The sequence below is a fragment of the Anas platyrhynchos genome, chromosome 2 (assembly GCF_047663525.1).
Source record: "Anas platyrhynchos isolate ZD024472 breed Pekin duck chromosome 2, IASCAAS_PekinDuck_T2T, whole genome shotgun sequence".
Taxonomy (NCBI): Eukaryota; Metazoa; Chordata; class Aves; order Anseriformes; family Anatidae; genus Anas; species Anas platyrhynchos.
The window spans coordinates 98,830,039-98,852,394 of NC_092588.1; the positions used below are offsets into that span (position 1 = coordinate 98,830,039).

A 22,356-nucleotide genomic window follows, 5' to 3' on the forward strand; every position below is an offset into this window, starting at 1 on the left:
CTCTAGATTTTATACTCTCTAGCAAAATCAATATTAAAGCTGGTGCACAATGCAGCCTCTTTTAGCTTCAGGGTTTAAAGATTTATGGGGCATCAGGGAAAACCAATGAAGGCAAAAGACAATGACAAAAAAATAAAATCCAAGTGACACAAATGGTGCTGAACTACAGTGAGCAAAAGAAATCATTAGTTTTTTTATTTTTCTAGCTTTGTTTTAGGGCATCTTTTTTTTTTTTTTTTTTTTTCTTTTCCTTTTTATTATTATAATTTTATTTTCTACTGATCTCCCTTGGCCTTCCTAATTTGTTTCCTCTCACATGCTTTGGTGAGACAGCATGTGGACCTCGTACTCCAGAAATTGTTACCAGGGCACAGGTACTGAGCCCTTAACATGGAGTTACAAGAATTTGAGGTTGCAGTTTTAGGATTCTTGAAGGTGAGAGATGCTGAAAGAGGGCTGGAGCAGGGAGAATCAGTACCACTATAAAAGAGCAGTGTCCCTATGCATAACTTTTCCATAGCAGATCTGAACAATATTGCATGAACATCTGTGGGGCCTTGACAGTCTCATGAAACAGAGCCATTGGTTCAGCCCATGTCAGTTCTGAGTGCTGGAATAAGGAGGACAACAGTCTTTAGTTCAAATACTGCCATGACTGCCATTTTTCCACCTATTTGCTTTTACTTTTTTTCCCCAGAAACATTGAAGTGTGACAAGGTCGGTTTTCTTTAGATTTCAGACTTGTGAACTGGTTAGCACTAATGCTTTTCACAAGGAATGTAGTCCCCCTTGAGGTATGACCTGATGCCTTGTAAGCCTGCAAGCTATGGTTTTAGCTAGCTAGAGCAATTATGTTTCTCGATCAGAAACATTATTCCACTAATTCTGTGAAGTTATCATTAAGAATCCCATCATATTTACTTATGAGTAAATATTTCCCCTGCCCTGAAGGGAAATAAAAGATAGCATTTAAAAGACTGGTAACACCATGTGTGGAAGGAAAAGAAGGTACACAGCTGGGTTGCTACAGTCACCAGTACCACTCCAGGCTTTCCCAGTCACAAAATGACTGCATTATTTTTTTTGGTCTTGCATCTTCGACAGCAGCACTGAGACTCAATCCAGACATTCTTGTAATATGGTTGCAGGACTTATGAAATTGTACTCCACCATAAATCAGAAGATTTTACCCCTTCCCCTTGCTTCGCATGTTTTTTATTGCTATGAGGTTATAGCTTAACCATTGTATTTATGGATGTCTAAGTGTTGCATATGGTGAACCCAATCCCCTCCACAACTTGCATGAGATTATAATTAAAGTGAAGTGAAGAACTGGACTGCACACACAAATCACCTACAGACTGTTCAAACAGGAAAGTTTTGTTATGAGGAGTCAAATTCAGTCCTGACTGTGAATGCAGATGGTAGAAGTTGAATGGCACCAGAGGTCCCATGTGATCTTCGTGATCAAGAATAGCTGCCACCTGCGCACAAGGATATAAGACAGGCATACAGTGTCTGTAGCATCACATACCTACTTAAAGCTTTTACTTAACATGCTGCAGTGGCACATTCAAAAAGTAGCTTGTTTTATGGTGTGGATAAGGAAAAGAAAATTCTTAGCTCCTTCCAGAAGTCCTTTGGCACTGGCATCATTGTATATCCTTCACCTTGCTCTTTATTTGCCTTACTCCACAAAGTACAGCATCTGCAATTGCAGTTCATAAGGTACTAGAGATGAAGGTTATTTTGGTCCTGTTTGCATGCCGCTTGCTGTCAAGATTAATCCCAGCAGCTTCAAAGTCACAAATCTTGATATATAAACTCTTAAACACTTGATAGTGTGGAAGTGGTGTACAAATCCCATGTGGGGTCTCAAGAAAGGGGCAAATTTCAACTAGCAAAATTCATGGCCCAGCAGGCTGTGGGAGATCTTGTCGGTTCCTGTGTTATGTACCTCTCCCCCAATCATTTTATTGCCTTGAACATCTGTGGAAACATCGAGGTGCAGGGAGCCTCCAGGCTGCTCAGCATGTTTGACTCCATTTTCTCCTTAAACATGTACAAATGCTACTTCTATTTGCACCTTTGCAGAACTGTGATTTGCAACACCAAAGTCTAAATGACACCTAAGATCCCTCCAGAGCATTAAACAAACAAGCCAGTAGGACGTCTCACAGCCCGGGAAGGGCTAATTTGAAAGCAGTAGAACAAACTGCTTTGAAAATGAGCTAGTTGGATTTCTCTGCTAAACTCCAAACCAGAGAGGTCTTTTCTACTGTTTTTTTGTTTGTTTGTTGTTTTGTTTGTTGGTTTGGGGGTTTCTTTTTCTTCTGCATGAATCCAAGTTCTGAGCACTCCCCAGAAAACTGAACCAGGATTCTGACTGAAGGTTTATAATCCCGTGATTTTTATTTTTTACTTTTTTTTTTTTCTTCAGTTAGATTTGTGTGAAGCAAACATGAAAATGAAGAGGACAGCTAGGAGACTATCCACAGTAATGGTTTGACAGTGTGGGTATATAACATTTTATACATCGTCAGTGAGATCCTGATTTGATACGGACAACAGATACAAGCCTCATAAAATTAGTCAGAGGCAAATTAGGTTTTACTAGCTAATTAAAAGCTAGAAGATGGCTAGGGGCTGGCTATACAAGGTAGTTTGGACCTGAGGGTTAATATTGGTTGAAGGACTATGTTAAAATAACTGGGTTTAAGGAGAATAGCTTCTAGAGGTACCTCCTAGGCTGTCCACAAGTTTGTAAGTTTCTTCTTAAAACAAGCCCTCTCCTCTTCTTTGTAAATGACTTTACAAAGAACAGCCCTGTGTCATGCCAAGAGTAATACAGTAAGTTTTGCACTCACAAAATAGCAAAATGCAGTGTCTCTTTTTGAAATATCCTTTGAAGATGTCTGCTTTTCTGGCCAGTCACCTGATTGCAAATGAAACTGCTTTGCATAAAGCAGCGTTTTGCTCATTTGCTTCTGAGATATACCATGTATTGAAGGAGAAAGGCCACAATTATTAATAACAAAATCCATCAGTCTGTCCTCCATCAGTCTTTCCCTTCTGCTGAATCATTACCTAAAGGACTTCTGAAAGATTTCTTCAACTGAAAAACAAATAAACAAAAGGAAAAAGTGTTATGTTGAGAAAATGACCAAGAAAAGGAAATGGGTACAAAAGAATGACAAAACATGATATCAAATAAATTTCAGTTTTTTGCTCCTTACTGTCTATGGTTCTCATTCTTTGATTTGTGTGCAAAGGAATCTGATTCTGCTTGGTAATACCAATAGCAATATCAGCATAAATCAGGAAAACAGTGTAAGATTACAGTACAGAGTATTCTTTCCAACTGTGTTTATATGAATGTTATGCAAAATTTGACCCTAACTGTTCACTTAAAAAAATGATCATTTGATCATTCCTTTAAAAATTGGGACACATGTTGAGATAAAACAGATCAAAGTGTAAGGCAGATAAGAAATTAGCTAGAAATATTTAATAAACAGAAAGGCAAACAAACTTTTTTTTTTTATGATTACATTGTGAGATCAGATCTGTCAGAAATGCTAACTTTAAATTTCTTTGGAAAAACAACAAACCTTCTGTTTCACTGCCTTTACTGCCCTTGTAAAACCAGGTAATTGGCTTTGCAAATTGAAGCCATAAATTACTAATCTCACACTATGGGAGAGGTTTGAATATACCAATTAGTTGAACAGTTGCATCCAGAGTTCAAGCAAGCCTAGCAGAAATCATGTACGTATTTATATATGCTTCTCTCTGGAGCATCTGGGTCATTGCCACAGCTTAGAGGGAAATAGCAAGGCAGGTCCAGTCCCAGCCTGTTCCTGTGCTGTCTGTGCAGGCTGACAGTGCCCTGAAGCACAGTCTCTGTCCCTTGGGATGAACACACTGTTTAGCAGGAAAGTGTCCTGATCTAGGCTGCGGCAACGAGGCACTGCATAGCTCAACTGCATTGTGAGTCAGCAATCCCTTCCACTTAAAACTTTGAGGCTGAGACTAAAACAGCTTCTTACATTGCGTATAAAGGTCTTAAAGTCCATTTTTGCTTGGGGAGGTCCTTTTATTTCCTTTTTGCTGGTGGAGGGTTCCTGTGGGTCAGACTCATCTGAATTCAGCTCAGGCACTGTCTTGGTAGAAAGTGGTGTCAAGGGTGCCCCTGGCTGCAGGGCAGATAGAGAGCCTGCTGCTGTGATGTTTTTGCTAGGAGCTCCTTGAAGTACCATTTTTGAGCACCCACTTTTAGGATGCACAGTGTCAGCAGCATCTGGAAGTGCTTGTTTATTCTGGGCATTTCTTTCTCCCTTCCAATCAGAGAGTCCAAGCTCAGAAAACAGATGGGATTGTTCTACCAGTAATTGGTCCAGCTGCTGCAGAGAAAATAGAAGGAAAAGCATATTGCAGTAATAAAAATATAATAAAAGGAATCAAGCAGGATACACAAGAGTATATGAAGCATGCCTGCTTCTTATGCTTGGTCTGAAGAAGATATGCTATGTTTGGCAAATGAGACATTGCCATAAAAAGGAGGAGAAAGGCCTAGAGGACATTTTATTCCAACAGATATATCTAATGTAAAATCTGCAAAAGGACTTCTATCAGTGGCCATTACAGTCTTTACCCTCTAACCCAAACTTGTCAGGAAAACTTCCCACAAGACCCAGAGTGGTGCCTTGTGCAACATACCATCAGGATGCCCTCTCTGACTTGGCAAGTTCGATCATTCAGCTGAAATTCCAGCTCTGCCACCTCCTGACGAATGGCCTGCCGTAGGAGTTGCAGGTTTCTGCTTTCCTCCCTGCAGGGTCAGAAGTGAAAGCACACTTGAATGGGCAATGAACACGCTCCTCTTCTTCAGCCCCACCATAATGCCTGTATCACACACTGTTGCCATCTGATTTCTACCCATGACCGTGGAATAACTTACAAAAAATTATATAAAAAATAAAAAATATTGCCCACTCTACTCTAGGTCTTCAGTTATCCCACTTGCAAAATTAAACATGTTGCATTTGTAGAGTGGGCTTGAGTCTGGGCAGGTTCATCAGTTCTGATATATTACTATCACAAAGACCGCATAAATGTCCTACTTTCATGCAGCTCAAGACTAGAAGCCCCTACGAAATTTTTGTATAAATGAGGCTTCTCAATAATCACTGTGAACGTGGGCTGAATCCATGAAGAGCTAACTGATACCTGTTCCTGGATTCCTATTACTATTAAAATATATTAATTCCACACTAAAAATCTAGTCTACATTTATAGAGCAATTTTCCCCTTCATAATACATGATTGAACAGTATGGAGAGTAGCTGGACTTTCTTCTAAGCAAAAATCACAATACTTTTCCACTTGCAGGATGCCTACGGCTGTAACTCACTGACCAGTAATGGTAACACAAGTGTCCAGACAGACTGTAAGTGCCCATGGGCTGTTGCTGGTGCTAGCTTTGGATTTAAGTAAGTGTGTGGGGCTGCCTTTACCTTCCTTCATGAGGCATAACATCAGAAAGCAGTGCCTGCTGTTCGGTCAGGTGTTGCTCAATCTCATCCAGCTTCTCACGGAAGTGCTGGCAGGAGATCTTCATCAGATCTATTTCCTGGAGGGTACACTGCATAGAAAAGCAAGAAGACACCCCACTTTACTACTTTTCTTTGACTGCCTCCATGGCAAATGCATTTGAAGCTGACAGTGCAAAGGACATGGGCCCACCTCTTACCTGCACAACAGGGGCTCTGTGAGCTGCTGCCATGAGAGTCCAGATGGCACTTCAAGTGTGTTTGTGCTGGGTGCATCACTCGCATCCCAGTCACCACCTTGTTTCCTAAATGATGTAGGATGATGTGGCACTAGTCAAGTCAATGGGAATTTCATTTTTGCCACGGAAGTGGGAAATGGACTTTGATCAAAAATCTGGCAAAATGTGATAAATCCTGATATTATGCTGTCATCAGATACTATCTTCCAGCAGGATGAGTTACTATGAATTAATGTGAAATTACTGTCCACTGAAAGTTAGAAACTGTTTTGAAAAAGAGAACTAGGAAGAGGGAGAAGGAGAGTAAGCATGAGAGTGAAGAAATATAAGTACTACGAGAGGTACAAATGTCTTTCATGACAGGTTCTGCTAAGTTTCTGATAATTTCTCATCTATTACCTCTTAGACAGCTTGAATTGGATTTATCTAATGAAGTGCAGACATTTACCATAACAGATAAACATCCAAGTACAGTGACAGAGCAATTGTTCTGTTTAAAAATTAGACACCCATAACATGTCAGAGGATCTATGCCATAAATCACAGAATCATTAAACGTCACCATTTTTTTTTTTTTTTGACTGAGAGAAGGAATCTAGTATGACTAATCACTTACATCTACTCTGATGTAAACATCTACACCAGGAATGTCTCAAAGAAGATCAGATGAATGAGTAGCGATAGTATAGAAAAAATCATTAAGATTTTCCCATTACTACTTTGGAGCACAGGAATAATATAAGTGCAACCTGCTAGTAACATCAAAATAAATCCTGCTGCTAGAGTCCATAGATGTCTGTTTCTAGACATCTTACATACTTTTCCTTGACTTTTAACACTTCATTAAAGGAAGTAATGCAGACAGCATCATCAATGTGATTTTGGAGACAGTACCACCTGCCTTCTGAAGGCATGTCCCTATTACATCTTAAATTGCTCAGAGTGCAAGCAGGAGTTCAGCATGTTCTTGCTTTGGCATATTTTAGTCTCTAGTAAATCATGGGAAGATAGTGTAGGAACCTGCACTCCTCTGCTGACTACCATAACTGACCAAGAGTAAGAGTCATGTCTACAAAGTGTGGCAATGCTTGATCTCTTTGAATCCCTGCAATCACAGCCTTTGAAGATCTCTTCATGTTTGTATGCTTGAATGTGTCCCTCAGGCCCACCAAGGCCTGAAACATGAGGAAGTCAGCCCTGCTGAAGGAACAGCTTCAGCTCGAGAGCAAAAGATGTTCCCCATGCATTTGATAAACCTCATCCCCAATCTCCATTTCAACAGGCACGCTCTTGATGTGTATGAACCCAGGGATAAACTTTCCCATAACAGCAAATGAACTATCTAACTTCAAGTGGCATAGGATAGCATCAGAAAGGGCTAATTAGAGATTGGTAGTGGTTTGACAGAGCTGGTCCTATGACTGTAGTGGAGCAGAGCTCTCCTAAGAGTCTACTCCATGCGGAGCACAGTTGGTTCTCTTAATGCTATAGGTTAGGACAACAATCATGCACCCCACTGAGGCAGTCAACTGTTACAAGGACCTTCGGATCAAGTGTTGGCTGATTGCTCATCCCCCCCTAAGCTCCCCTCCACAGTCTTTAATCTTGATCCTCAGGAAGTTTGGCTGTTCCTAGATGAGAGCGCTAGGATGTAAGTCAGCAGTACCCATATAATAAAGAGGACTTCATCTCACCACCAAATCTAGCGATCAGGATATCTAGCCATCAGAAAGGTGTGCCCAAATGAGACTGAAGAGCTCCTGTCATGCACGTCACTATGAAGTCAACGGACTATATATAAATGATTCCTCAAGACTAACAGAAATCTGGAAAACACCATGCAAAAGATCCAAAAAGTATAACGAAGTTTGTGAAAATGTTATGGATGAGGTAAGGGCAGCTCCCCTGGCACTGACTCTTCAGGCATATCACAGAGCACATGTTCACATAGATTTATTCATAGTTCAATCTCAACAGGGATGGAGGGGGGGGACTAATTTTCCCAGAAACACTCCAAGGCAGGCCATTGTTTCAAGTAAAGTGAGTACAAGTAGGGTACAATTACTATCTACCAGTTGCTCCACAGTGGTTGCATTCCCTGTACATGCCCTTGATAAATGGGGTAGAACCTGAGAGAGCTTCTTACAGTAAAATACATAGAAACTACCTTACCTTTAGTGTAAAGCAAAAATATGTACCCATGAAATATCTAGAGTGGCTAATATTCAGTATATTCACTCTCTTATTGCACAGTGATGGTGATGTTAAGCCATATCCCTAAGGACAGATCTTGGATAACAGTATGGTGCAAAGCCTTTTCCACCCACACTCCCTGTCCACAGACTGCAGAAGAAAAATCACCACTAGCCCCTATTAGAAGAGTGATTAAGTAGTAATCAGTGAGAACAAGCTTCTAGTCCACCATAAGTTACTGATTCACTGCCATCTTGTGGCAACAGCATGATAGCTAACAAATGCATGTTTTTCCATATAATGTTAAAAGACAAGACATTGCAGATTTATATATTCAACGATGTGGCATCAAAAGAGGAAAAACAGGAAGTCCTGCAAAGAAGCTGGATGTATACTGCACTACATTTTTCCCAGGACATAAAAGCCCTTTTCAGTTCCATTCCTTTCTTTCTTACCCAACACACCCTAAGTCTTTCACAACTTTTGGGACCTCTCAACAATTCTGACCAAAAAAATAATAATGTGGTGACTTTTTACTATTGATCTTTTTATTGCAAATGGTCATCTTAACACAGCCTTAGATTTAATGAAAACTGCTTACTCTACCATGATAAAATGACTTGAGGCTCTGAGAAGTTGCTCTTCCCTTTGATTTAAATCAGTTTGGCTTATGGTATGTATCTACATATGCACATTCAGTATTTAACAAACACTATAATATAAATTAAGTTAGTTCTCAGTAAAAGAGGATTGCACTAAATTATATAACCTTGCTTCTTCTACCCAGTACAATACTCAGTTACTGTAAATCATCTGATTCACAGAAACTAATTGAAACTCATTCTCTAAATCAAATCTTATTTCTTCTCTGCACTTAATCTGAAAATTTAATAACCTAGTTCACAGTAAATATTTTAAGACTGAGTTGATGAACATACATTATGAAAGTAAGTGGCCCAACAAAACTGAAGGTACACAGACATGTTTGCCACTTCTGTCCAGAACGGAGTGCTTCTTTCCCTCCCCATTTTCTCAGTTTTATTCCCAAGATATGTCTCACTAAAGAAACAAGCAAAATAGGAGAGGAAAGATAAAGATAGCTTGCGCATTTAGCAAATAAGTGTGTCAGCCATCTATATATTATTATTTGAAGGAACCTACTTACTTGAGGAAGATTTCGCATCGCAGTTTTCTGCAGGAGTGTCAGTGTCTTCAAGAGCTGCAGCTTGGTGGTGGCATGGTTTGAGCAGCAGCCTACAAGGCGATGGGGAGAAACAGCCACAGGATATGTCCTTGAGCAGCAGCTGTGGCAGCAGCGACAGCAGTGATTGCCCTGTGCACCTGTGATGCCAGAGGTTTCACCCCAGTGGTGCGACCTGTATTTGCCAAAGAGCATGCTGTCTAGAGAGGCTGATTTTGTCAGGTGGCTATGGGGTGGACAAAGCAGTGGTGACAGCCTGGTTTTCCTGGCGAGGGTGTCAGTTTGGCTGGAGGACTCAGTGGTCTGCTTCACACCATCCTTTGAAGCCCCTGGGTCTGACCACACAAGACGACGACCATCAGGGAGTGCTAACACGCTGAACATGTCCACAGGGTCATCCTTAGCAAGGCTTTCAATGCAAGGAGCATTTTGCCCTTTGCACTTCACCCTTGAAGTAAACTCCAGCCCTGAAGGCATCTGAACAGTAACAGATTTCAGAGGAATACGAGTCATTTCGCAGTTTTGGACAGTGCCTGCCTGTTCAGGTTTGTCAGCACCTAGCATCTCCCTTATGCTACCAGTCTGTTGATCTTCAGGGGAGCTTAATCCAGGCCCTTCTGCTAGGCAGCACAGAGGACTGCAAGATACTTGTGAAGTGCTGGTTGAAGTGGCACTACTCCCACTCTGCACTGCCATGCCCTGACACAGAGTTTCTGGGAGCCCCCTTTCAGAGAAGTATCTTGTATTTTTTGCATTACTATCCAAGTTGCAGAGCATCTGTCTATTTGTCTCCTCATTCACTGCAAGCAGGGTACCATCTTTGCCAACCACTTCCTGGCCCCACCACTGTCCTTTAACATGTTCTATACTGCTTCCATGGGCATTTTCTTGATATGCAAATCCAATGTGCTTTTCAGTCAGGCACCTCTCACCTTCATCGTTGCCTCTGTGTTTGCCCTCACTGATGACTGCATGGTTTGTATCACTCAGTTCAGTGAAGGCTATATTTGCATTTTTATGTCCTGTACTGAAACAAAACTGATGATCAGATTTTGAGGAGATAGGATCTCCTTCATCCTGAGTATCACTCTTAAAAAAAGGATTGTACTGTTTCATGCGCTCCTCTTTTTCCAGTTGCTTTCTTCCAGTTTTATGCTCTTTCTTGTCCATATTGTGTAATCTTTCTTGGACAAGACTCTGTAGCTCACCATTACGGGCTTGATAATCACCATTTTCTGCAGTCAGCAGGAGACTAATCTCTTCTCCCTGGTCACTGCATGCTTTTGTTGGCTTAGATACTGTCAAGATGCTCTCATAAGCTGTGATGAAGACCTCAGTAACACAATCATCTGGATTTTGTTGGAAATCTTGATTTAACATAGGAAACTTTGTCCTATGTGACAGGGCTGTTTCTTCATTGTAGTTATCAGAAATAATATTCATCTTTCCTGACAAAGATGAATTCTGAAGAAAATAAAAGAAGAAAAAAAGGGAGAGGAAAAAAAAAAAAAAAAAAAAAAAAGAATATTACAGTTTTACTATCATTTTCATTTGGCAACCACTACTTTGTTCTGGGCACCCCTGGGCCCAGAAGACATCTTCAAATGCATCTCTAAATACCCAGCAAACCAAAGAATCAAAGATTCATGTCTCATTTATTCTCTAACCTTGTGCAAATCTTGCATTAGAGTGGTGGGAGAATTGCACAAAGCTCTGAGAATGCTTCTTGCCTTATGAGGTTTTCTAGGAAGGTGAATTTGTTTTCATTAAGCTTTCCTGACTCCATGATTATTTATTTGTTTGTTTGTTACTTGTGCCAGGGTTACAGAGTTTTCACAGACCTGCTGATTAATATAGAATATTGATCGATTCCTTACTTGCAAAACTAAGGGCTCTGGCAGCTCCTCCATGAACCCACTGCTGTCTGATTGGCAGCTGCTTGTTCTTGTCACCATCACCTCTGCTGGGGGAAACAAAAGGATGAGGCATCAAATAATGAAAATCATACAATCTATTTGTAGACAGCAACTGCAGAACCAAAAACACATATTATGAATTACTTGCATTGTCACTTAGTATCATCAGCATATCAGTCAATTTTCTATTTCAGATGAGAAATATGTGGTTCCCATCTCACACATTACAAAATTTGCAATGAAGTTGCTGAAAAATGCCTGTTTTGTGGGTGGTCTCAAAACTCATCTTTGCAGTTTCCCACGAACAACATCGTGGTTCAGCTTCTCCCCCAGGGAGACTACTCTACAGATTCTCTAAACTTTTTTTTTGAAGCTGTTTCAATTACCCTTTGCATCTTTGCCAGCTGTTGCTTCCCAGTGTGTTAGTCTGGCCTATAGTTCTCCATACATAAAAATGTAGAAAGGCTTAAAAATTTTTGAAAAGTATAAATGTTTTAGCTGCTGTAGTTGAGCCACTATGAAACTCAAAATAACGCCCCATGAGAAGAAGACCCTCCATCAGAGGATATAACAAAACTTGACCTTCATGCTTTAAAGTCTGCAGAGTTAGAAAACCACATTATCTGCTTATTTAGTGACTGTTTTAATCCTGAAACATGTAGAATACAAAAGTAGCTGAAATGCTACTAGAAATTATATATAGGAGGAAAAAAAAGGAAAAAAAAAAAAGAATAAAAAAAAAACAAAACACACATAACTTTTAATGGAAGAGTAGTGCTGTTAGAATTCACTTTCTAACCTAGTCAAGACCAGGTGGCTGTAGTCAGGTCTGGCCCATTACTTGAAGTAAATGCAAAGCATCTGTTCCAACAACACAGTCAAAAGTGTTTATGTATTGCAACCGTCCAGTCTGTCCAGACACACCATGAACTAGCTAGAGCACTACCCAAGGTATGTGATGGTACACTCTGGGCTGATCTTTAGTCACAAGGTGAAACATAATGACTGGATTAAATGTCCACAGAGACAGTTAACATCATTGCCATTAGGCTACAGAAAGACCTCCACAAGTCTCCCTGAACTCCCTTGGAAGTAGGTGTCAGGTGTGCTCAGCTATCCTGGCTCTCACTAAATAACATGCAAGGTATATACTTAAACCAAGGCTCAAACCACCCTGAAAGTCTGTATCTGTATTTAAAAAATGGTTATGTAACAGGACCTAATGACCATTCTGAGTATGAATCCAGTTTCTACAATTTTTATGTAAGCAAAATAGAAACTTCCAAGAGAAAATAAATTCATGGTTGAATGAGAACCATCTTAAGCACAATTCAGTCAAACCGCTGAAGGTGAAATCACCTTCATCTGAGTTAGGCATCTAATTTGCACCTACCTGTATGTTAGATGTGTAGTTAGCTAATATTTCTAGCGTAAAGACTTAAATTCCCCATTTAATCCATGTAAAGTGAAGTCTTTGAGGATCTGTGCTGCAGATCTTTTCCAAGTACATTCAGGCGCCTAATTTAATCATTACATCCCACACCGACATGTGAGATCCTATCAAATGTGCCAGGCCATATCTAAGCTATGCATGCAGGTGGAGATAAGGAGTTTTTAAAAGATGAGATTTTTCTCTGACTCTGGAACACTTTATTCAAAGCCAGTGAAAGTTTCAGTGATTTCCACTGAAGTCTGAATTTAAAATAAGACATAGTGAAAACAAATACGATCCTCCAATTCAAGAAGAAGTGAAAAGCTATGAAGATTGTCATAGTGCTCCCACAAAGACTTCAAGTTGAACAGCATGCTCCCGGGAGAAATGTGAAGCAGTGCCGTGTTGGGAAGGCAGGTCATGCTGCAGGCTGGGGCTGTGTAGAAACTAGATTAAACATGATATCCTTTTCAAATTGAGGCAGCTCAGTTTTAATGTCTATATATGAGAGTCAAGTAAACTATGTCTGGTTTAAAGTCTGTATACCAGAGTCAAGTAATATTTGCAGCATTTGTGAGAGGAAGGCAGCATTTGTATACTGAGGAAACCATGCTTTCGATGAGGACTGGGCCAATCTATCACTTCGTTTCAACTTAGTGTCCCAAGCAGGGAGGGAGTAAGTGAGGCTGAAAATTAGAGCATGGCTAGTGCTGTCCTGAGAAGGAACAGTTTCCATCTTTGTGAAAGTTAATAGTTCGCCAATGGTAACAGTACAGTTTTTCTTGGCAGGCTCTAGTACCTGGTGAGGATAGCTATAAGCCCAAGTTTCTGCTAGGTCTCCCAGGACAAATTCCTATAAATAACATCTTTTCTGAAAACATCCAGACTGTATGCTGTTGCTAGCATCTAAAAAACTCTCACTGCTTAGAAGCAACAATTCCTTATTTTTAAATGAACTAAGTCTTTCAGCAACAGGAAGAGCATCGTTAGGAAGGATACAAGTTGACCAAAAAGACAGGAGGAAGGATCAGCAAAATTTGCATGGTATACTTTGGCATTTTTTAAATGTTCCTTTCTCTTTCAAATATACCTTTATTATTTTTTTTTCTGAGAGTAACTGCATTTTTTAATTTAAAGTAGAAAGGTGAAAAAAAATGGGTTAAATCACCTGAACATTAAGCAAAACATGTTTTTAATTCCAGTCTACCTAAACCACATTTTTCCCCAATCATTTGGTTCATCCAGTGAACCAAAATATCCATTATTCATGTAGTTCCACTCAGTTCTCCTAGTGTGTGGAGACATCCAAACCTGTTGAGATTCTGCAAATAACATGCAGAGCATCACACAAAGGAAAGATAAAGTATGTTTGGAGAAGAAGTAGAGACGCAGACCAGTATTCAACTATGAGATAAAAATTACAACTCTGGGCCCTGTGTGGAGAATACATCTGGCTATGCTGGAAAGAGGAAACCTGAGAATTGCCCCTGAAGACCTTGGTGAGGAAAACCTTGGCTCTTCGCCTTTCTGTGCTAATTGAACTGGGATAGTTTAGCTCCTGCATTCCATTTCTGTTCTGCCTGAATTTTAAATAAAAATAGGTTAGAGGAACTTACTAATCAGGTTGCTGCTTCATTTTGTACCACATAAGAAAGTACATGCCTTCCAAACCTCAAAGGTCCCACAGCTTTCCAACCATTTACTTGATCAATCCAATTTCATTAAGAGACTTTCTCTCTCCCCTTATTGGCATGCAGATACAGTGGCTTCCGTTTTCACCAGCCTTCCACGCAGGATCTTTCTGAACGTACTGGGCTTCTAGGTTTACCACTAATGAAAGAATATTCCCTAATTAATAAAAAAAATAAGTGCTGGAGTGCAGTTCTGGGTTCCTCTGAAGACTCTGCAGCTGGTTTTATGTGGACTTGGCTGCAAACAACACAACCTCTTTATATTTTCCAGCCTGGAGAATACTCACAACATGAAAAGATGCCATGAGAACTTCTGCATTGCTTATAAATCATACTATATTTTTTGTATGTCTAGTGAATCACATTAACATGGATCAGTGCACTCCAGTGTTTGTTTTCTACCTCATTTGAGTATTTGGGGAAGCATAGGCACAAAAATTTCAAAGGCAAGAGCATTTGTGCAAATCTGAATTTTAAATTCACAAATTAAAATCTGGACTACTCATCCTGTCATAGGAAATAACAGAACGGCCAATTGCAGCCTAGCAATGTTTTTTTTTTTTGTTTTTTTTTTTTTTTTTTTTTTCCCTGTAGTTATTTAAATGTTGAAGGACCTTGATGTAGTTAAGCATTTCTAAAACTATCTGTTATATACATGGGACTAAACAATGCAGAGGCACCACAATGTAGTCAGATATCTCATGAAAGTAAGAGAAGCCTGAAAGGCTTAGTCTAAGTTTTTCACTTAGCTATGCAAGCAAAGACAGTATGCAATCTCTCACATGAAACTCTTAAGGCACTAGCATCATTACAACTTAAACACTCATGTTAAATTCAGCAAGAAAACTAGATTTGGGCTTAAATCTATGCATAATGTTCCCACACCCAGAGTTTAGTGCACACATAAATACCTTTTTGATTGGGGCTTGACAAAACACTTCAATTCAACAATAGTTTAATTCAACAGCAGTTGAATGGAAGTACCACTGAAGTAAGAGATGGAATGAATGAAAGTCACACCACATCCATGGAAGTGCCAGAACTGAATAGAGGTTTTCTTATGTTCTGTGTTTTGCTTCTCAAACACAGGCATCAAATACCAAAGGCACCAAAGCTGCACAGCTCTACAGCTCTAGCAGAAGCAGGTAAAAGATGTGAAGGCTCTGATTCTCCAAAATATTGCAATAAATAAATAAATAATAAAAAATAGATAAAAATGAATAGTTTCTGTCTTATAGGACAAAAACTGTTTCAGAAATATGTTTTTGAACAATACTTTCAAAATGGAAATGGGTTTATTTTGGGTACCTACAAATATCCTTCCCATTTGGACACATTATCCCTCCTGCTCTGGGAATTGTAGGTCTGTATGTTACCCTTAACAGCACTGTCCTGTCTATAACATTACAAAAAAGGATGTTGCAGTAAGAGCTGGCTGTGTGCTAGAGGAATATGTCAACTGCACGGCAGTTACAGATGGTCCTGTCTTGTGATGGGAGAGTTGCTGCAGCTTACTCCCCTCTTTTGCTACTCAGAGAGGACTGGCACTGCTGATTTTAGGTCTCACGCTCTATTATATGGCCAATAAGGACTAATAAAACTCCACTGAAAATATATATTTCACATAAGCCACAAAGAACCATTTTTTTTTGGCATTGTTACCCAGAACAGTAGATTTTCTGAATCCCATTAAACCTTGTTGCACCAGAAGAAATTATTTTGTACAGTTTTCAGCATTTTAGGGAAAGAAATGTTGCTGTTCATATCGGTTCCCATGTATGTGGCAAAACCATGCTGTCTTTCCCTACTTGGAGGTAGCTCCCTCACAGGCAACTGCATTGATTATTGGCTGTTGACTACGGACATAAACATTTTACTTAGTGCCTGAAATGCAGGAGAAAGTCTTTTCTTAGTCCTTTTTTTTTTTTTTTTAAATATTCCTGTATAGCTTCAATAACACCAATTCACTTTCCACATTGCAGAAAGGATGATGAACAAGTGAACTAAGTTAAGAAGGTTTATTTATATCATTTGTTTTCTAGCCAAACATAATACACAGCTCTACAACTGTCTTGCATGTAAGAGACATCAGTATAGAAATACTTCTACCTATAGTGGTGCTGCGGGACTGATCTCTCTCTATACAGCTACATCTGTTTTGTGCAGCATTTCAGGAAAACAATCACCAGATGGCAGCAGCACATAAACCACAAATTTTGTTTCCAAAGGCCAACATAAACCACAGTTTTTAACGACATCCTTTGCAGATTTCATTTTTCAATGACATTATAACAGAAATAAGATAAACCATCTTATTAGAATAGTCATATTATATGAAAGCAAATTATACACCCCAAAATGCATCAGATGCAGCAAAGATATCTATTCTTATTCAAAATCAAGCATAGCTAAACATCTGTCCCTTGGTCCCTTTAAAGTAAAAAATTGAAGGGGAATTCCATGGCAAACATCTAACACAGTATGACTAGGTGAAAATACTTTAAAAACAATAACAAAACTCTATGTGAGGTAATTTCTGTTATTAATTGTGCCATACCGTGATGATAAGTGGCATACAAATGGCACAAAAGGGTCTGTGTCTAGTAGAGATGAACACAATCTGGCTCCTCTGAGGAATTTCTTAATGCTTCTCAAAACCCTATTCCCCCTGCTCTCACCCAATCTTCAATAATTTTCTCCCCATTATTACGGGTAACACTGGTATATTTAAGACTTCAGGCATGCATCTCTTTCCATGGGGGTGAAGCCAAACTCATTCTGAACAAGAGGGGAAGGTCCTGCAGCCCCAAAACTGCAAGGAACTGCCGTAGGCTGAGTATACATATGCTGTACCCCAAGGTGGTGAGACAGGGCCAGGGGAGAGATGAAAAGCAGAGGGCGTGTGTCATGTGAAAGCCACAGATATTTTGATTCATCTCTACATTCAGTCTGCAGTTCTTTTATCCATGGAGTCTGGATGTCATGGCCATCATTAGCAGGAGGCGCATGCCCAGCTCCAGGCGTGCTCCCACGCCCTGTGACCAGGGGTGCACACATGGTGCTTTGTGTCCTCCTGTGCAGGCTCCTACTCCTTGCCCAAGGCACCGCTCCCAAATCCTTTACGAGGAGATTGACCTACATGCTCTCCAAATATTAGCCGCAAACACCTCAGGGAACCAGGTCAGGGAGCATTAAAGATGCAAACTGCACTGGCAGAAATAGCTGCATAGCAATTCTATGTCTACCATTAGCACATTCAACTTCAATTCTTGTCCTACAAAACACCTGAAGAAAAAGCAGTTTTGCACCAGGTTCCAGCCAAGCTTTTGGCTTAGGATTCAGCATATAGGATGGTTATGTCTAACACACTCATGGCACAGCACAGCCAGCAGGCAGAGCACAGCAGCCTGGAGCTGTGCCCAGGCTGCAAAACCTGTCACAGAAGTTGGGTGAGAGGGCACGCTTGGCTCCCTGATCCTGTGGCTAGACAACCACTGATACCTAAGCCACATACTAACGTGCTTTAAAACCGGTGGACACATTTACTGATTTAAAACTAGCTTCAGTACATCTGCTGTACCCTACAGTCAGAGCCGTGACAGCAGGTATAAATATACTCCATCGTGAAATGCCTGGGGCTGGTGGGTGGGTTGGCTGGCTCTTTTGCATGCTCGCATTACGGATTGTCCATAGCTCATGTGTGGAAAGAAGCTTTGTAGAAGAATTGAATTAGCTGATAATATTCTGTTAAGCTGCTTGTTAAAGAGAAAAAAAAACAAAACAAAACAAAACACAACATTTTTTATTTCCTTTCCTTCCTACCCAAATCATAGATGAATATAGACAAAGGAAGTAGTGTGCTCACTACCTTTTGCATTACTGAAAATCATATAATTACCTGCCTAGCACTAGTGAATTCTCCTTTGCCTCCCCAGAGGAGGTCAGAACCGATGTCTGTGGACTTCAGTGGCAGGGTTTCACCATTCAGAATTTTCCGACTTTACCTCTTTTAAGAATACCCCCAGTACAATTTGGTTCCTGAGTCTGGAAACCCCCTTTAGAGTATTTAAAGTATCTGGGGACAAAGGTCACATCAGGTTTGGTTATACAGCGTGACATCAGGAATCTCACAGGCTGTCACACAGAACAGCAGACACACCCCTGCAAGCTGCCACACTTGGGAGTAAGGTGTCTGCCTTGCCTGCCACTCAGAGTTCCGAACATTTCTTGCTTGTCCTACACAAGAACACACTGCCCTAGAAATGATAAAAGTATAAATGAGTAATCTAAGAGCTGAATTTGACAGGGAAAGAGAGAACACTGTAGGCAGTTATCTGTGATAAATGATGTTTCTGCAGTCTGGGAGGTTAGGCGTAGTGATGAATCTAGTCAAAACCTGAAATTGCAGTCATTTTGACAATGGTCTTTTATCTTCCTTCAGCTGATGAAACAGCTTCAAACTTTGCCAGGTCCTCCTCCTACTTTTCCTTGAGAGTCAGTATTACTTCCATCTTATTTCAACTGAGCTTCAGCCAACTGTCATTAATTCAGATTCGTGCCGCTGCCAAATGTCGGGAGAGACGGGTGATGGTTGTGTCTGCTTCTGATGAAAATGAGAGGTAGAGCTGAATGTCATCAGCCTACACTGTAGATCATGTTACATCACAACTTCTCCCAGTAGCAGCTGCACAGAGATAATGAATAAAAAATAAGCAATTGCAGTGAGCCTTGTAGGGCTCCCTGCAACCGTGAGCACCTCACAAAAGGAGGGATGGCTTCTGGCAAACCTTACAGAGACCTTTGAGAAAAATGAGCAAAAAGCCCCTTTGTTCTTGCTAGGGTTCAGCAACTGCTGCGTGGTCAGCAGTGGTCAAAGCAATTGGGAGGTCAAAATACATGTCTGTCTTTTGGGCATTACTTTGTAGAGATCAACAGCCAATTACAGTAGCTCTATTTCCATGGTAATATCAATTAAACTGTGTTCAGGGGGTCTAAGAGCGTTAGGCTTAGTAAGCCTGCCTCTCTGTGTCAGTGATATTTTCCTGAGGAAAAATGCTAAGTATCAGTCAGTAGATGACAAGTATGTAGAAGATCTATGGAATAGGAAACATGTTTCTCATCTGGAAAGAAATCTGATTTTTCTAGAGCACAAAAATATACCCACAGTAAAACCAATGTCCCCTTCTCAAAAGGGTCATTGACAGTAGGGGGAATCAACCCCCTCTTTTAAAAGCCATGGCAAAGCAATATAGGAGCATCAGAAAAGCATCAGAAATGTATGTTCTCACAAACCTGGCTTGAAGCCTGAGAAGGATATGTGTCAGGAATTACGAGTTTTGTAACAAGGTTTAAGGTTCAATGGTCACTCTTTCAGCTGGCACCATGAGTACAGCATCATGGTGGTCTGGCAAGGCTCTGACCCTGCTGTGCTCTGTTGAAGTTGTTGGAAGGAAAGGCAGAAGAAAAAAATAGAAAATGACTTCTTTCAAGGCCTCAGCACAACTTTAGCACAACTGGATTTCATTTCAGAAGTTTTCTTGTTTAAAAGGCTATGGCTGTTAATCTAAATCCATCCCTCAAACTATTTGGTTATCCTCTTGGTTACCTAAGGTATTTTATACCTTCTCCCCTCCCCCCTCAAGGTTTAAACAACAACAGGTTTTATAACTTTCACTAGGCCATCTGCCTTAAGTATGAGATGTGTGCATATCCTTTCCCACCAGGATGAATCAGACTGCTGCAGCAGGACCTAAAATATGACGCGTATGTGCAACAAAATGTTATAAATGCACAGTGACTTTTAGGAATGTACTCACTGAAAATCATACAAGCCCCAGTGTTCCTGGGACAGCTGCCTTGACCTGAGGACTGGCCTCCTGGCACCACTGGCAGGAGGTACGACCTCCCAACAACCATTTCAGAAGTCTGTCAGACTTCCTTTATTTGCTGCCCATCTATTTTTTGTACTAGTGACTGGCATCACCACCTGCTGGGTTTCCACCTTAATATCCATTGCTGAACTTGGATATATGCTGATGCGTGACACATGTCAAAGACCCTGACAAAGTGAAGCAGTCAGTGTATTCTCAAGAGCAACAGAATTGCCTCTCTGAGAGGACTTCTTTGAGGGGATCAGGCAACTGAAGATGTTTCTGTACTGGCAGAAGATACAGGAAGGTTTGAAAACTCATAATTTTATAACCTTGCCTTTCACTTTTGCTCTTTTCTCTCAGCCTCTACTTTCTGACAGTTTCTGCTTATTGCTGGATCACAGAACTTCCCCTCAAGATGTCTTCAGGCTACAAAATGCATGAAAATGACACAGCTTCCTCTTAATCTCCCTTATAGGTCTCTAACGTAAAGAAATAGGAATGAATGAGAAGGCCTTTAAACGGTTCATGTGCATAAGATAGAAAAAAATATAGACTTCACCATCATAAAACAAATGAAAGTAACACAAAGAAGCTAAAGAAAGCAGATGACTCCTTTGTGCCAGGTCACCTGCAGAAGATAAAGCTGTTGCAAACAGGACTTCTCCTCAGGATGCATAAAGATTAATATCCAGGAGCAAATTCCACGAATAACGCTAATAAAAGCAAAACTGTTTTTTGTAGAAAATGCAGGACCCTCTGAGTGTTCTTGTTAGTGAGATCTTTGTGAATATTTTTTTAAAGGACTGGAGATTTTTTTCTCCTGTGAAAATATCTGTGATGCTAACTCAAATGAACTGTGCTATGACTGCTTCATGAACATATAGAAGTGTATTATGGATCTATTACTCATCATGTTTTAGGAGACCCCATATGAGGAAACTGTATGTGATCATTAATGGCAAATCTAAACATAAATATCAAGCAGTACCAACAGAAGAGTAGTTGTAGGAAATTTTTAAGTTCCAGATTTTGACTGCCACTTTAACAAGCGACCTCTTTGGCTGCCTCTTTGCCTTTCTTTATTCTGTTATTAAAACTAAAAATCATTGTTGTAAGTGAAGAAAAACAACATGATGCAGGCACTACACTAAACAAGAAATTCTAAATAACAGTTCACTTCTTTACATTGAAAATAGGGAGAAGTACCTGGAAAATCCTATACTCTTCAAAGCATAGGAAATATACACATCTTTTCTTCTTGCACTTTGGAAGACGTTGCTCCTTCAATTGCAGACAGACATTACAATGGATAATGGATAACAAACAGGATTCACGTTCTTGGCACTCTGTCAATTACAAGAAATGCCAATTGCATCCTGTGAATATTCCCATGGTGCCAAACCATAAGAGGAGCCGGTGAGTAGGAGGAGTGAAGGTGTGATAATTGAAAGAATTGCCACTTGATAAGTCACAGAAGCTAACGCGTTAGCTCAGCATGTGGGGAAGCTAGAACGTTCCCAGCTGCTGCAAAAACTGGGTGTATGCGATCCCTGGCACCACTCGTTGGGACAAGATGAATCACAAATGCTTCAATAGCGAGCTACCATGTCACAGGGAGCCAGATGGAGGTGGTTACTTCCCTGATTGATTGCCTCTTGGGCTACCAAGGGCTTTTCCAGCAGGCTAATGCCTTTCTGTTGGCACTCGAGCACCCGGGAGCAGCACGTCCGCCTGGGTCAGCACCACACAGGAATTCTTGCCTCTTGGGCATGTGGCCATCCCCACAGAGGGAGAAGGAAGTAAATAAGAAGCAAGGGGGAGCGGGTGCCTACAAGGCACCCCCAAGTAACACTGGCTTCCGATGCCTCCCTAATAGATGTGGCTGCTAATGAATTTTCAGGCACGTGCTGAGTGAACAGGGGTGAACAACGCTGAAACATCCTTTAGTTAAACCCAGTGCTTTACAAAGGCTAATTGAAAAAGGAAGGAGCGGCAGGGGTGGGGGGGTGGAACAAGGCAGAAGAGGGGGTGGAGGGGGAAAACAGCTCTATTTTTCAAGTGCTGAATGTGAAATCCCTGCAACAGATGAGTTTACATGCAAGCCTGCACCTCATCAGGGCAAAGATACAGTGAGTGAAGTCAAGTAATTTTCCTCTGCATGCAGCATCCCCAACCCCTTACCCTGCCCAGCCAGCTTTCTCAACTGTGAGCTGTAGAATATAAACAGCCAATAAGTAAGGACAATAACTGTAGTTCCTG

The 22,356-nt window shown here is 40.6% G+C and overlaps 1 protein-coding gene across 5 annotated transcripts in view; it reads right to left on the minus strand.

Moving 5' to 3' along the window:
- Positions 1-1,909: 1,909 nt before the first annotated feature.
- Positions 1,910-22,356, minus strand: part of ITPRID1 (ITPR interacting domain containing 1) — a 52,768-nt gene continuing 32,321 nt past the window's right edge. For 4 of the 5 annotated variants that reach the window (XM_005014031.6, XM_021268525.4, XM_038175380.2 and 1 more), the window contains 6 exons: positions 11,063-11,148; positions 9,150-10,649; positions 5,517-5,644; positions 4,720-4,831; positions 4,050-4,403; positions 1,910-3,115 (listed from right to left, as the gene is read on the minus strand). In XM_005014031.6, the coding sequence (XP_005014088.2) occupies positions 3,059-3,115; positions 4,050-4,403; positions 4,720-4,831; positions 5,517-5,644; positions 9,150-10,649; positions 11,063-11,148 (2,237 nt within the window). In that variant the 3' untranslated portion in view covers positions 1,910-3,058. The remainder of the gene's footprint in view (positions 3,116-4,049; positions 4,404-4,719; positions 4,832-5,516; positions 5,645-9,149; positions 10,650-11,062; positions 11,149-22,356) is intronic. The other variant, XM_027451386.3, reaches the window with a different exon arrangement.